This window comes from Cynocephalus volans, chromosome 11 (assembly GCF_027409185.1).
Source record: "Cynocephalus volans isolate mCynVol1 chromosome 11, mCynVol1.pri, whole genome shotgun sequence".
Classification (NCBI taxonomy): domain Eukaryota; kingdom Metazoa; phylum Chordata; class Mammalia; order Dermoptera; family Cynocephalidae; genus Cynocephalus; species Cynocephalus volans.
This window is the reverse complement of record NC_084470.1, coordinates 47,434,795-47,451,174: the sequence shown is the minus strand read 5'-3', so window position 1 is coordinate 47,451,174 and position 16,380 is coordinate 47,434,795. Positions and strand designations below refer to the sequence as shown.

At 34.1% G+C, this 16,380-nt stretch overlaps 1 protein-coding gene across 16 annotated transcripts in view; it reads right to left on the bottom strand.

The window, feature by feature from the left end:
- The window catches only part of ARPP21 (cAMP regulated phosphoprotein 21), a 150,387-nt gene that overhangs the window by 83,665 nt on the left and 50,342 nt on the right, over nt 1–16,380 (bottom strand). For all 16 annotated transcript variants that reach the window (XM_063114919.1, XM_063114926.1, XM_063114928.1 and 13 more), the window contains exons 7-9: nt 14,947–15,025; nt 14,285–14,344; nt 13,429–13,569 (exon numbers count right to left, since the gene is read on the bottom strand). In XM_063114919.1, coding sequence (XP_062970989.1) covers nt 13,429–13,569; nt 14,285–14,344; nt 14,947–15,025 — 280 coding nt within the window. The remainder of the gene's footprint in view (nt 1–13,428; nt 13,570–14,284; nt 14,345–14,946; nt 15,026–16,380) is intronic.

Below are 16,380 nucleotides of genomic sequence, written 5' to 3'. Positions count from 1 at the left end.
AGTGCTTAGAACCATGCCTGAGATATGAGAGACATTCGATTGAATGAATAATCAGTGTATGTATGAATGAATGAATAGTTAGCACAACTGTTTATAAATCACTATAATTCAGGGACACATCAAAAAGCCACTGAATAAGATATAAGGGCATAAATTTTACAATTATAAAACAGAACAGGAGATAGTTTGGTTAGTAGGAGCATAAATTCAAATTTAGAACATTAGGAAGATCTTTAAAAATTAGATTTATATAGCAAGAAAGGAGGATCTTGAAAGTTCTGCCAATTACATATATTGAAACATCACACTGTATTCTATATTTACAATTATTATATCAACCAAAAATTAAAAAATGCATTAATTTTTCAATTCACATTGACCAAAATTAATCATGATATTAAGGAAAAAGGATTTTAAAATCTGAGGGTATCTTGGGAAGAAAGGGAGGTGAAAATGATAATGTTAGCTCTACCAGTTTCGGAACTTCTCAGTTTGAAATGTCATTGTAGCTCTGAGGGAGCTGTTTAAACATTATTTTTGAAATTTCATTTCAATTTCTTTTTAGTGCTGCTTTATTTGTCTTTCATATCAGGATATGCTTAGAAAAAATACATCCATCACATAACCAAAAAGCTAAGAAAGGCTTGTACTAATCAACAATGCAAATATTATTTGAGCAAGAGTATTTCTTACTCTGATATAAATTATGCAGTATGAATTCTCAATAATAGCTTTTCTAATATCTCGCTTAAATTTTTTCAAAACTAGAATTTAATAGTTAAAATGATTAATCTCTTTATGTTTTACCAAAAATATTTTGAATGATCATAAAGTAATGATTTGAAGTTTGCTTAAAAAGAATTAAGTAAACCTAAAAAGATTTTTCCAGGTTGATTTAATACAGAACTATTTATAACTCTAGAGCTAAAGAGTAATTTGCAGTTTAAGCACACGCATACTAAGGTATACAAGTATTGCAAGTGATGAAACTAAAAATTACCAGTAATGCACTATTATATTTAAGCTTTTAAAAATCTCTTCTACAACTAATTTAACATGACAGCAATATTATTTCTAAGCCGTAAAATGAATGGAATTAAAATAATGTATTATGGACCTATATTTAAAATGGTAACGAGTTACTCTTAATGTATTAATATGGGAATGTAACTCTAAGAAAAAATTTTCAAAGCTGTAAAAGGTCATGGTATTTTTTAAATTAATGATGACCAGATTTTACTACATATCTCAGGGCCATGCATCATACATACCTAACATTTTTCCTGAAGGATTTTAGCTTATGAGGTATTGTTTTAGCTTTCTACATATAATTACCGAAAAGCACAGAAAGTAAATTTAATGCTTATTCTAGATGGAAAATAGTTTCCTTTTCTCAAGGCAAAAATATGTTTTTCTACAATTTGGAGCACATATCTACTGTGAAACGCATTGTTCATGTATGGTGAACAGCATTGGCATTTCCAGTTTCTATCATCTGCAAAACTGTGACGACTTAGAATTAACTCCTCATTGTTCCTTAATTAGAGGTAACTCATGAATTGAGAAGCGGTGTGGCCGAGTGAAGATCATCAAACTCTGTCTTCTAATCAATCAACTCCAATTTTAATTAGATTTATTTCCCCCTTGAAGCTTGAAATAGATGAACACTCATTATTATTTTTTATAATCTTGCAGTATTCTCAATAGTTTACTCTCACCACCAATTTCTTAAGGCCAAATTTACTACTTTTATTCTAAATTGTTAAGCTTAGTTCCTCCCTTCTCCCCCACATATAAGTGAGGAATTTAATTCTACTAAATATGGAGGGTCACAAAGGCAAGTCTTTGAATTTCATTCTGAGTAACTGAAAGGTAGTCATCAATATGTATAAGTATCTCCACAAAGAAAAGTTTCTGCGCACACAGGTTAAAATATTTTAATGATGGGAGACATTTATCAAAAGTATTTTAATGTTCAAACATATTAGAGAAATTTAAGTGGCCTTGTATTCTTAATACTTTGAAATTTTCAATTAAAACTGTTTACAATTTTGATGTCCTATTGAAAATAAAAAGTCAGGTTTTTCCTTCTAAAATAAGTGGATTTCATAATTTCTGTGATCAGTTTGTCATTTTATACCATTTATATCTTTTAAATGAAACTATACCTTACAAATCTTATATATACAGTGCTAAGTATCCAGCTTCCTTTATTAGCATCTTTCAAACTCATGTTCCCAATTTTGCACAACTTTGCAAAATTTATTTATATAAACAGAGGTGTACAAACTAACAAAAACATCTTGACTCTCCTTTAACTTAAGACTTCATGAACAGCAACAATATTAAGCAGAATACTCAAAGACAAAGCGGTCTGTAAGATACTTATGAAATTGGTGCCACCGCTCTGGCAAACAATTTAGCTATGTGGATTAAGAGCCTTGAAAATGTCAATCTGCCTTGACAAAGTGACTCCATTTCTAAGAATGAATCCAAAGGGAATAGTAAATGAATACAGTGTTGCATTGCTTGCAACAGCAAAACAGTGAAAACCTACAGCAGACTGGTAAGTAACTTAAAGTAGTAATATGTAGTATTCAGCTGTATAAAGTGATATTCAATGATATTGACTAACATAGAAAAGCAATTTATTAAAACAGATATATTTATTATGTTTATGTTGAAACTATAATAGTGATTTATATTCAATCATTGGGTTATAGACCATTAAGTTATTTTTATATTTTGAATTTTTAGAATATATTCTTTCATAGCATGTATCATTTTATAGTCAGCTAAAATGGGCATCTAGATGTTCTGTTTTGTCAAACCAATTTTTAATCTTTCTATTACACTGCTACTTTTAGAAACATTAGATTTAATTATGTTCCCTGTTTCTAGTCTCAGCTTATCACATTAAGATCTTATAATAAACGTAAAATTCCCTTTCTCCCCTACCAAATCACTCTCTTTACTGCTATGTCCTTCTTTACATGCATGGAAACACACATTTACTACTAATAATATCATAATAATAACTATATAAGACTGTCCAATCTTGTCCAATCTAAGTCCTTTTTTCCTCCTTCTCTAAAGAAGAAAAAATAATAATGTTACAGAAAAAGATAGCAAGGATAAGAAAAAAAAGAAAGAGAGAGAGAGAGAGAAAATGCGAAATTTGAAAAAGGAAAAGAATCTACATACGATTAAGACCTGGAAAAACACAGTCTCGGTTTATGAGTTTGGTTGTTTGTGAATTGTATTGAGCAGGGTGTTTGGCAACACCACCAAATAGGCATATACATCAGGTAGGTCTCCTTAGCTTAACAAAACTGGCATATTTCTTCCGGTTTGCCTATAAGTTTAGAATTTCCATGAATGATAAAGACTGTCTACAGTAGAAAAACAATAGACAGGTAATTCTTCTAAATGATCTATGGATGATTTTATGTGAAATATCTATGAAATAATGTGCACATATTTTCTCCAATGTGAGGATAACATCAAATATATTCCTAGGTTCTTGAAATTATAAAACATGTCAAGTTTTATCCCATGAGAGCCAAACAATTTGTAAAAAATGATTGGTATTTGAAGGAATCCTCAATTTTAGGATTAGCCCATGATTAAGATTTAGGATTCACCTAGGACAATTTTAGGCTCCTTATATTTTCAAAAATTCCAGTGTTGTCTTCCAACTAAGCCTACAAACAAGTAATCTAGTATTAATCCAGAAATGTGGTATTTGGTTTAATGTGTTTGATCATTCACTTCTCTCCTGGTGCTAATTTGACAGCAGGCATAACACTTTGAATGGTGGATTCACTTGTTTTCACTTCCAACATGTAATTGATGATGAATGATTTCTTGTTCAGCTCCAGGTATTAATTTCTTGCAAGTTTTTTAATCTCCAGCTTTTCTTATCAGGGGTAACAAACTGACTAGAGAGGGCTTGACTATCAGTGCATGTTTCTTTCCTTAAGTTCTCCATCCTTCCATGTCAATGTTACACTAACATTAAAAGATAGTAGCATTAATATGCCCAGTAACTTGAATCTGCACTCCCTAAAAAACCAATGCACTTTATTTTAGCACATAACACAATAACTTCATACAAAATGCACATGAACTAGCATACTATATTTAACATATCAATAATTCTAATAATAAAAGTGATTTAAAAAAATACAGACCTAACACTAAGAAGCAAGCCTAACAAAAGTTGTGTCTTTTTAGCTCTGCAGCTTACTAACTATGTGACTTTTTGCAATTTCCTTAACCTCACTAAGGGAGAGGTGTTGTTTGTTTTGTTGTATAAAATGGAGAGTAATAATACCTAAAAGTGCTTGGGAGGAGTAAACAGATAGATGATAATGCAAGTTAGCCATCAAGCCTGGTGCCCAGCACTAATAATGTATTCAACAAATGTTAGAAACTATTACTACACTGTTCATATTTTTCTACAGGCAAAATCTAAAGGCACACCAATGAATACTGAATCAATATTTTCGTTAGTATTATCCTTAATTAGGGCAGATCCAATATTTACCATAATTTTCAAATAATGGTTTTATTTGTACATTTCCAAATGAGGCAAATTTTTCTGAAAGCAACATTTTCTTTGGAATCCGGCGAATATGAATTGGGATGTTGTTTCTTGGGATGAAAGGCTTCTTGCTTATGTATTACAATATTATGTCTAAAATTGTTTTATTGAAGCCTACATGTAAATATAGTACTCCAATTGCTCAGAAGATCTAGCGTTATCAGTGTGATTTAATTGATGTAGAATTACCAATTATTTTTTTGTACTTGTAAAAAATGCTACTTTTTCATTTTCCTGATTTGAAGGCCAGAGAGTAGGAAATGGAGAAGATTGGGAAGTTGGTGACTATACTACCCTGGAAATACTGTGGAATCTGGAAGGGCTGAATATTGGAAGCAGTCAGGTTGTAGCATAAAATGTGTTAGGTAAATATTCACTTCTCTTGGTAGATTCCATTTTATGTGTGTAGATTTGTCCCAAGCATTATAGATTATTATTATTATTGCACAGAACTAGACTCTCATCTTCAAGTATTCTCTAAAACTTCCTAAGGTACAAGTGCTAAATTGACTGTCAACCCTACAGATGAATCTAGAAGCATGGAGGGAAGCCCTCAAGTACTGTGCCTGATTCTGTGGCCTATAACAAGCAAAGCTGCAGTTTGAGAGAACCAAGCTACAACAATTTCTCTTGCTCCCAAACTATTATACATTTAGAACATGCTATATGTAGTGTGTATGTGTATGGAGAACCTTTCTCTAACTGTCCCAAACTGTAAACACATATTATGTATTTACACACTGTGGACTTACACACTTATAAACACACACACACACACACACACACACACACACACACACAAGTCTTGATCAAAATTACCTTAACTTCTTAAATAAACTATGAACAGAAAATGAATATGTTCTATAGTTTACACTTCTTTTGTTCAAAGCATGGTGCTGAACACTTGAGAAATACGTTTTGCCTGATATAGTTTAAGAACAGGGAACTGGGTTTTGTTTAACTTCTAAGTATGCGAAGACAATTTTCAATCCAGTGAGTTTTGGGATTCTGGAGTTTTCTGGGCATCATAGTTTTATCATATACCAATAACCTTAGTATTAACATTGTTTAATTTGGTTTTCTGCTCAATTTCAAAAGCAATTAAATGCAAATTAGAATTTTTAAGTGAAACAATGGATACTAGTGAAAGCATAGAGCTAGGTTTTCTTCTTGCTTTTATCATTATTTGAGAGTATTGATTCTATTAATGTTAGTTCTTCTTTCCCTAGTCTTAGGAGAAGAGTCATGACTGAGTGGCAGGAGCAGTGAATTTTGATCTTGATCTTCGGTGAATTAATTGACTAGGTAAGATCAAGACATGAATCTCAGTTTTCTCTCCTGTAAAATGGTTTAGCTTTATCTGTCTAGAATGCCATGAGCAGAATAAATAAATAAACAAGTAAATAAATAAATTCAATTTTTAAACATATCATTACTCTATAGAAAAACTCCTTTTAAAAAAGTTATATGAAGGATACCATGTTATAGAAGTTACATACATGTTTCATTTCCAAAATTAAATAGTAAATTACACATCCACACTCAAAGGCCCATAAGTAATTTCAGTGGGAAAAAGAACACAACAAACTTATTTTCTCTCCTTCGATATACTTCTGAGATTTACCTATCTCATTTACAGGATTTTATATTCTCTGAGATATTTGAAAATAATATTATGGAGAAAATATAATATTTGAGGGAAATGATACCAAATTTTACCTTTGTTAACAAATAAGTCTCACTTTGAGCCTGAGTATTGATTAAAGGACTAGGTGATTGTTCAGTAGATAAAATTCCATGGTTTTCCTGAGAGCAGTGCAATTCTTAGGTTTCTGATCTTTGGTTTCTAGTAAGATGATTTTCAATTCCATCCCTATAAAAAGTGCATAGTAAATTTACCATGTTCAGAAATAACAGGACACCAACCAATCACTCATGGATTTCTAAGAGGCACTTAAGTAAATTGATGTTTGGTCTTCTTCAGAGGATTATTAAGTGAGCATCTGTATCAGGATACTGTTTAGTTTACTCACAGTGCCACTCACATTCCTAGCCACAGGAAAAGAAATACAACAGACATGAGTGGAAAAGCATGTTTTATTTTGTTTGTTTGTCTGTTTTGCTTTGTTTTGGTATAAATGCACTTAATCACCCACAGGGAGTGAAATGCCTAAGAGTCGAAACCCAGTGATTTTCATCTTAAGCCTTAGCCTCTTCAGGACACTAAGTAGAGCAGATGCTCCTTGACCTCGACATGCTGCTGTCCACTCCCGTCTGGGCCTGCTTCCATGAGAAGATGGAAGGGCCTACAATCCTGCCATTTAGTGCATTAATTATCCACCATTTCAGGGATTCTTAACAAAATCAATAGGCCACAGCTGCTTTACACATAGAGAAACTTTACTTAGCTCTACTATGTATTTAACTTTTATTCATTTATTTAGAATGAGTTTCATGGTTCTTATGATCTACCAAAGAGTCAACTCAGTTAGTTGTCCTTTCTGGAACAAACAAAATAACAGCTCTAGTCACTACACACCACTCATCTTTCCAGGCAAATACCTAGGTCCACACTGCTCAGGAATCACTGGGTTGTGTCCTTAGGCACTTCACTCTCCAGGTGTAGCCCCAAATTAGTGCCTTTGGGCTACTATTCTTGTTTTACAGTTTCTGGGGCCTGTAACCACTCTCCTTTAGTGGATTTGCTATTGCCTTTCTTTGCTCTGTGCTCTTAGAGTAGGAGATTTGAGGCAATGTGACAGTGGGTGGATGTGAAAGACAAAAGAAAAAATTGTTCAAGAGATGACAACCTTGTAATATGAAAATTATCTAGGACAAGTGGAACAGTTCCTCTGACATATGCAAAGATGTTAAGATACACACTGGGATTCTCATTGCCTATGTCTGATCTTGGCCTTTTGGAAAACACTAGCTCAGGTGGATGGTTTCTAGTCTCCAAATGGTGCAACCTAAGTGTGTATCCTTTTCTGAGGTGAAGAAAAGGAGAGGGAAGTGAAAAAAAAATCTAATAAGAGACGAATACATTTCTTTGTGCTAAACACATAGAAAAATGAGTAAAAGAGAAAGTGGAGATCAGAAAGAGAGAAAATGAGAAGGGCAAAGCTTCTCATATAAAAAGACACATATATTTGTAGCATTTTAAATATTTTTTAAAAATCACTATTCATATGTGTAGCCTCAATACTAACTATACAACATGTAACTCTATAGAGAGTAAATCCACTATAAATATTATTTATAGTACCAAAATAACAGACTCTAATATCTCCTCCCTAGATTTCCAAGGGTCTCATGGGCATCAACACTAATCTGACAGCTAACAAAAAATCCCAACAGCAAAAAATGAAAAGTGCTAGAGAGTGAAACATATTTCTGGCAATATACAGAGGATGGAGGAAGGGAACTAACTAAAGGTGAAAAAACAGTGTGGAGACCCTCAGTTCAAAGACTCCATCTTTTATTTCAACAAAAGGCAGCAAATTTTAATGAGAGGCATCCTCAGCCATTAAGACCTAATTTATGGACCAAATGGTGTGCTTAGAGGCTGCAGGTCACACATACTCACCTGTTCTTACTCTGGTTAGTTCTAAGATCCAACAAGGTTGCAGTGCTACATGGGCAAGGTGACTTTCCTTTACTAATTCTCTAAAGTGCATCATTTAGCTCAGATGACAGCACCATCTTGGACTGTCTCCCATATGAACTCAACTATTATTCCCTTCTCTTTTTGTACTGTGTCCTTAACTCCCAACTCCATGCCTTGGTGATGGCAACACTCAGCCAAGTCTTTCTTCCCCTGGTCATTCCCTCTTGAATATATCCTACTAGTCAATATCAGATTAATCTTTCTAAAGTGTCATGCTATGCACATCATGCTTGTGTTCTAAAACTTTAAGGGCTGCCCATCTTCAATGTTCCTTCCAATCTTATGTAGCCTTCCACTGACGCTGATATCGTCCTTTCCACGTTTGCCTGCAGGCAGTATAGCATCATTGCAAAGTCCCCCGGACTTGAAGGCCTATGATAAGGATTAGAATTCTGATCTTACCTTTCAGCAGTGTGACTCTGGACCTTTCACTCACTCTTCCTTAATAAATTTTCTATTCAGTGAAGTTGGGAAAAAATGATTTAAAAAATTCTTTCATTAGATGGCTGTGAGAACAAAATGCAACCATCTCAGCAAAATGCCCAGCTATTAGTAAGTGCTCAGTACATGTAGAGATTGTTACTATATGTTTATTTATACCTAATACCCTGGCTTGCAAAGTATCCCCCTCCTCACTATTTTTGGTTAAGTCTTAGTCTTCCTTAAAGTCCCCCTAAATGCCTATTTGAGCTATGAAATGGTTAGGCTGGTAGTTCGTAATGAATCTGCTTTGGGATTTCTGCTGGATGTTGCTGTACTGTGCCTTCACTCATTAAGCTATTCTCTATGCAGTTATTAAGTGCCAACCATGGATCCACAAAGAGTTGCTTTAAGTCATTGTGTTTTGAGATGACTGAGATTCTGAAGTTATTCACCTAGTCTATACAAGCAGAGTATAAGACCCAGGATGACAGAAATCCTACCTTGTAACAACAGAGACTGAAGTCTGAATTCTGGATACAGATTTGTAGGTGAATTGTAGTTCCTGCATATGTTTCCACCATGTGGAAAGTTTTTCTGTGTCTATTATAGGACTTCAGGAACATGACATCTCTACTCTCATCAGGTATTTTGCAAGTCCCCCCAGAAACCCTGAGTCATATTAATGGGAAACCTCTAGTGACTTTAACCATCTTTTCTTCCAGTCTTATTGTTTCTTACTGCACTGATGCTTTTGTATGGCATGATGCCATAATGTTGGACAATCAGGGTTGCTTATGGCAGACATTTTAGAATAATACAATGAATAGGTTCATCTTCTGTACTAACACTATTGATAAATGTGGCTTTTTTATTCCTAGGAAAAAAACAGTGAAATGGAGTAGAGCGAGGCTTAAATTTAATAGATACACCCACTCAAAAAAATTACATCTTGTAGCAGTAATCAGCACAGAAAATCTAGCAAGAACTATCAGATTGCAGGAACATTCTGTTATTTACTGATGCCACTGAGTTAATCATCAAAAATATCTTGTCCTTAAATCACTTTCATATCAGACAACAAAGGACTTAAAAGAATTGGAATTCTCAACCAATCCAAGGGCTCTTCTGGAGGACTTTGTTCAATATTTTCTAGATGTTTTTGCTTTAAAACAGTTAGATTATTTAAGAAAATTGTTCTTGGCATTAGGCACATTGGTTTATGTCCCAGTTATGCTAATCACTGCTTCTCTTTAAGCCCCAAACTGAACTTCAGTTTGTGCTTCATTTTCTTCTTCTATTAGGGCTCTAATTATTTATGTTGTAAATATGGTTTTAGGATTAAATGTAATAACATACATAAAACAAGAGTTAAAGTACTCAGTGCAATGAATAAACAGTAGATAGTGCTATTTTAAGTAAGAGATGATATCATTTAACTAACTGAGAAGTATGTCCTGAGACAAATTCTTTCCCTCATGACAGGGCAGGTGAATTATATCTGATGGTATTACAGAAAATACTAGAGGTTGGTACAGCACACACGTACATGTATACATAGTCGTTGCAGAGTGTTTTGTTATGACCTAAGTATTTTGCACTTCATGTGAAACTGTTTTCTCTCCATGAAAAACTTACCATTCTCAAGTCACATTCTATAATTACTTACACTGTCTATCATCTAGAAAATCAGGATTCTGGAAAATAAATCCCAGCCAATATGTACCTTATGTAGTTACAATGATGTATGTATCTATGTCAGAGGAGCACCTTATGTACCAATGAAGCATTGCTGAAGAAGAAAAATTAAAAACCGCTATAAAAGAGTATTTTCTCTCCCTCAACCTTTAAATTCATTTTTGTATCCTCAATCCATAATTTTCTGCATTCTCCATCTACATTTTTCTGCATTTCTCCCAAGCTACAGTGCCATTTAAAATATGCATTTTCATGTATTTATTGGAAGAGATTCCCCAAACACAAAACTCACGCCATTTAAGGAACTCCTATCTCAGCCCTCCTCCTTTAAATAAATGGAAACAGTTCAATCCAATAATATTTCTAAATTAATATGGTTCCCATGACGATCACATACCAATTGCCCTGAAAAGACAACTTTTGAAATTTTCACAGAACCAAAGAAAGACAAGACACTTAGTACTTGAATACAATGTTTTGAATATAATGCTCCATTTTGAACTTCAACTCCAAGGATCATGACAACAGACTTTTAAAACCAACAATGATTCAGGTTCTGAAAATCGTGACTTGTTACTATTTGAAAAAGGATATGTAATTTATCCTCTTTTCTTGCCCTTAAAGATATCAGTTATCTCTGAAACACCACCCCTCCTGTGCACAAGAGCAGCTCAAATAGAAGATGGTCAGAAATGTGGTTGCAATAGAGCAGTAGGACCTGACAGCTGTGGATTGACCATTGTTGAGCCCTTTTCAGGAAATACCACGAAAGTCCAAGACTTACAGCCATTTGTCTTTTTTTGTTTAGGCATGATCTGACTTGTGGAGGGGTCCGTAAAGGGTGATGTGCAAAAGCAAGGAACTAGGCAGAGACTGAGCCTTGGCATGCCTGTCATAGTAACTGCATCTTCAAAAGGTGTTCTCTATGCACAATCACTTTTCACTCTTCCTGAAGGTATAATAATGTGGGGTCTATTTTTAAATGGCCATTAAAAAAAAAAAAGCTGGTGCTTTTCTGGAAGTGAAGAAGTCTAGGAAGATGATGCCTATCAGCAGTAAACAAAAGTTTTAAAGGACAAATTACATCCTGAAGTGGTATTGGAGTACTTGACAGGAAACACAAGTGTTTAGAGAAGACTTAACTGAGCTAACCAATAGAACATTCTGAAATCATGGAAATGTTCTATATATGTTCTATCCAATATGAGCACTTAAAATGTGACTAGCCTGGTGGAGAAATGAAATGGTAAAGTTTAAATTTAAATTACAATGTTGATAGCCATATGTAGCTATTGTATTGGACAGAGCAGGTTCATAGCCATCACTCAAAGCTCACCAAGAGTCTGTATACAATACTTAATTTTCTCCAAATCCATTCTACAAGGAGATAGTTTTTAAACATGTGTACTAGTATTCATAACTATGTGATTGCAAAATCAGTGTGAGTTAAAAATAAATCTATTATCCACCAGTTGATACCATATCAAATTTGGTCTATTTGATCTATGGGCTTTTCTATGTTTGCTATGAATTTATAGAAAAGAGAAAAGAAAAAATTAAAAGGAAGCAATTAATTGCTGCTCTATTTTGCAATCTGCATGTTCCTGACTTATGGTATCTGGAAGCCATAAGAAAAACCAGAAGAGAGAGTGAAAAACAACAATACAACAATAACAACAATAGCTAGGAGTACTTGATGGGAAAGATGTAAAGGATTAAAGAGCTGTGACCTTTAATTCCCATTACTGTTCAAAATGTGAGGCACATGCATCAACAATCAGATTAAGGAGAAAGCTGGTAAATTTTAAAATGTATTTTGCCAGTAGAATGCAACCACTGGACCCAATAATTCTGAAGCTTCAAGGGCCCTTAAACATTATTCACTTCAAACTGTCCTGCAGACATATAAGTAATTCAAAGCCAGGGGAAGTGGAGCTTCAGTGTCCCTGAGACAATAGGCAAGCGTGGTCCTAGATCTCTCAGTTCACACTCTCTCCATTACGACTTTCACTCTGCCTCTGCTGAGCACAGACTGACCCTTGAGTAGAGAAAGAGCCTTATCTCCACCCCCACATGTCCTAACCTCTGGTGAGTGGGAAATAAAGAGAATTTTAACCATGATGCTCTGCTTGACACAAAAGTTCCCTTCACTAATACAGCATTCCTAAAGACCATGCAATTTACACAATTTAACAAGGACAGCGTGTAAAAGGAAATTACAAAAGAGGATGCTTTACGTAGGAACAGTTTTTGAGTTTAACATGCCCTTTGCTATAGAAGTGGCTTGCACTGTACTCAAAAGATACATGAGTTCAAGAGAAACAGCTACAAGTTTCAAAGCAAAGAACTACTCATTATGCTTTTGGTGACTCAATGGACTATGAAAAGATATTAAGATAAAAGTAAACAATAATTTTAAGGACAAAAACCAAATTATCATCCACCTTTTAGAGCTCAAACTTAGATATCATCTAGCTCAAAATTCTGATTTTACAGGTGAAAAAACTGAGATGACAGATTTTAGATGACTTGCTCCAAGTCATATAGCTAGCAAGTAGAACTGGATTTTAGAGGCAAGATTTCTGTCTCCAGGTTCAGAGCTTTTTGTTACTCTAGAAACCACAATAAGATAGATATCAACAAACCAGAAAAAAAGAAAGAAAATGACAATTATCCTACACATGTCATGATTGCTTAATAATGTGCATTATTTTCAAATTGAGTTATAATTTGACATAAAATCTTCCATGGTTTTGTATGTACTTTCATGGAGCACTGACGGAAGAAAGAAAATTATGTTTCAGGAGTTATGTAAAAAATCAGGCAATAAATCCACTTTACTGCCTGAATTTTACAAACTTTCCTGGTTCTCAGATAATCATCTACAGATAAATGCCACACTATTGCTGATAAGAGCAAGAGATAAATAACATTGTGCATTTTAAATGTCATATACTTTGAATTTTATACTGTGCTTTTATAAACGAAGCAACAAGAGAAAAAGAAAATGCTAAATAAACACAGTGAAGGGGCTTACATTCTGGTGCTGCTGGTCTTGTTAATGATAACAGATTTTCCTGTTTGATCCACATTGTGATCCAATCCAAAGTAAGCTGCCACACGATGGACAAGCATCCTCTGATATGATGACATCTGAGGGAACTTTTTATAATGATTACTGGAACAGAATACAAGAAACTGTGGAATCAGCATTTTCATTTCTTGCCCATTGTACACTTTACAGATACACACACAAAACAATTTCTCTTTCATCCAAACTGTAAGCCTCTTTCATTTCTGGTATCACTTAGTGTCTTCATTTCCAGACAAATTTGCCACTTATTATAAATTCATTGATAAAGCTATGATAAGTATCTTTGTTTAATCGTTGCACACTTCTCTTGCCAGAGAGAACTTAATGTCTGTTGGAAAATATTTAGGCCATGATACCTTATCAACGAAGCCAGGCACAGGACAAATGATATGACATAATTCGTAATTGCAGATGCCTATCTGGAGATGTGTCATTACATGGTTTACACTGAAAGCAGCACAATTATTTCCAGGCATAAATGACTGCAGCCAGCTGGAGCCCATTAAAAAACTATAATAAAAATGAAAAGGGTCGCTTCTTGTTACAACTACTCTATGCTAATCAGTGGCCCCCTGTTTATAGCCATTTTCTCAGGAATTTAACAAGCAGGAGCACACATGGTCCAAGCAACAATTCCCATCAGCATATACCTCCTAACTCCAATAACATCTTGGTTTAACAAATCAAGAAACATATTAAACAATGTTTTATCTATTCCTAAATCTTTCTGGAATGAATAATTTAATCCAAATACCAAACTAAGACACATCAAATTAACCAGCATTGCTATTTAACATACTTGTTGTCACCAATGAAATCAATAATTTCCTGCTCCATTTTCAAGAGTATCATTCTGTCCCTGAAAAATAAATGTTAAAGTGAAGAGGTTTTATGTATTTTCCATTCCAAAAGACCTGAATAGTTCATTACATGTATAGAAAAGACTAAATGTATGTGGCTACAAACGTATATCTAATTCTTCTCTGGAATATGCTGACCACTTACATATTTTTTCATTTTTCTTAAGATCATTTCTGATCTCATTTGTTAAAGATCTTATAATACCTAATAGCATATTTTAAATTAATAAGAAATTGGAACAAAGCGAAGAACAAGTATTGGCTGTACATGAATATGTAACTACATTGAAACATAATGGTTTATTTGACATCAATAATTTTCATTCTCCATTTCCCCCCCTTAATATCTCTCTGTTATCAAGAAAGCAGAGCTGGTAAACTATAATTTATTATTGGGTATCTACCCAGGTATTAAGACTATCTATAAACAGTAAATATGCAAACCATTAACAGAAAAGAGAAAATAAAGGAGATAGTGTAAGATGTCAGGGGAGGAAGGTATATTCATTTTACAACTGCCTTCTTGGAAGTATTTGGACTAATAACTTTGTAATATTCTATTTAGCCCTTCTAAAAATAAGAGGCTTATTTAATAATTTACCTGGAATTATTCTTTAAGGTGTTAATCAGAAACTCGTGTAAGTCTATGCCTGTAGAATCCGTGTATTCTTGGCTGCAATCTGAAATAAATAGCAGGATGGAGTTGTCAGGAATGATTGTGGGAAAGTGGGGTAGAAAAAGTTTTCCCAACCTTTCCTGTTTACCTCCTGCTCAGGTAAATTTTAGATGAAGCCATTGGTATGAATTTACATGTTTAAAACTAGCAACCTGGGCAGTATATCATCAGAATGAAAATTAGATTCAGGGATTGAAAACACTGAAGATCCTGACTGTGGAAAGACCCATAAGTCAGGAGGGGAAGTGGGTACAGAGTGGGTGGGATGTAGGGTGGAGCCCATGTCATGAATTCTTTCTGTACTGTAAATCTCCAAGGGCACAAACTCCACATGACAGGTAACCCCAGCCCTCAGAGAGAGAGCTCTCAAGAGTTTGAGATTCCATGGAACCCTTTTTCTCTTGAAACAGAGAAGGCAAAAAATGAAGTTGTTTTATGAGACTATCTAAATATTAATCAGTGCAAAACACAGGAGGGTACTAAATATTTTCAAGTCTTCAAATCTCCTCATGCTGGCTGAAGTTTAATTTTAAAACTGTTTGAGGAACCTGGACTTCTTTACTCTTGTATAGACCATGGATTTTAGATGTTCAGCAGTAGAGACAACACATTATAAGCAGATATTAGAAATGGTTGCCAGCACTCAGCTAATAAGATATTCAATTCTTTCTCAGTTATTAAAACAAAAAAGTCTTCTCTAAAGCTATTTATTTATGGCACTCTATTTCAATTCAACTTACTACTGTTTTGTACAATGATATATATGGCAACAATTTAAAAGGTCTAGATGGTAGGTTTGTGGTTTTAGAATAAATGACATTCTTTGGAAAACTATTGAAGTAGAAGTGTGTGTTTTTTAAGACAAACATTATGTGACAGTATATGGGTGCAGAAACCTAATTTATCCGTGCCAGGTAAAATGTTTATCATGTATTCCATTGGCATATACATCTGTGCTTTGAGGACCACATCATTCATCAACCAAGAATTGCCATTCCACTATCTGTCTTTTAAGATAATCATGAAAGTTAGAATATAAAATTGAGTACCATTACTGTTCACCAAACCACGTTAATTGGTCTCACAAATGGGAATTAAGAGCAGGATTTATCTTTCCTCTTTTGTACAAGTTTGTCATTGAAAACAGAAGATTCAAATATGAATCTAAAGAAATTTGTGATTGTAAAAGTAAATGATTTTCTAGCTACACAAATAATGACACCATGAACAGAAAGTCAAGTTCACATCCTGTACACACACACATACTTACACATATGAAAGTATATGCAGAGTTTGGTGGGAGGTGTCTATGCACGTGAAATCTAGAATATGTTCTTTGACTACTTATATGCCCAAATT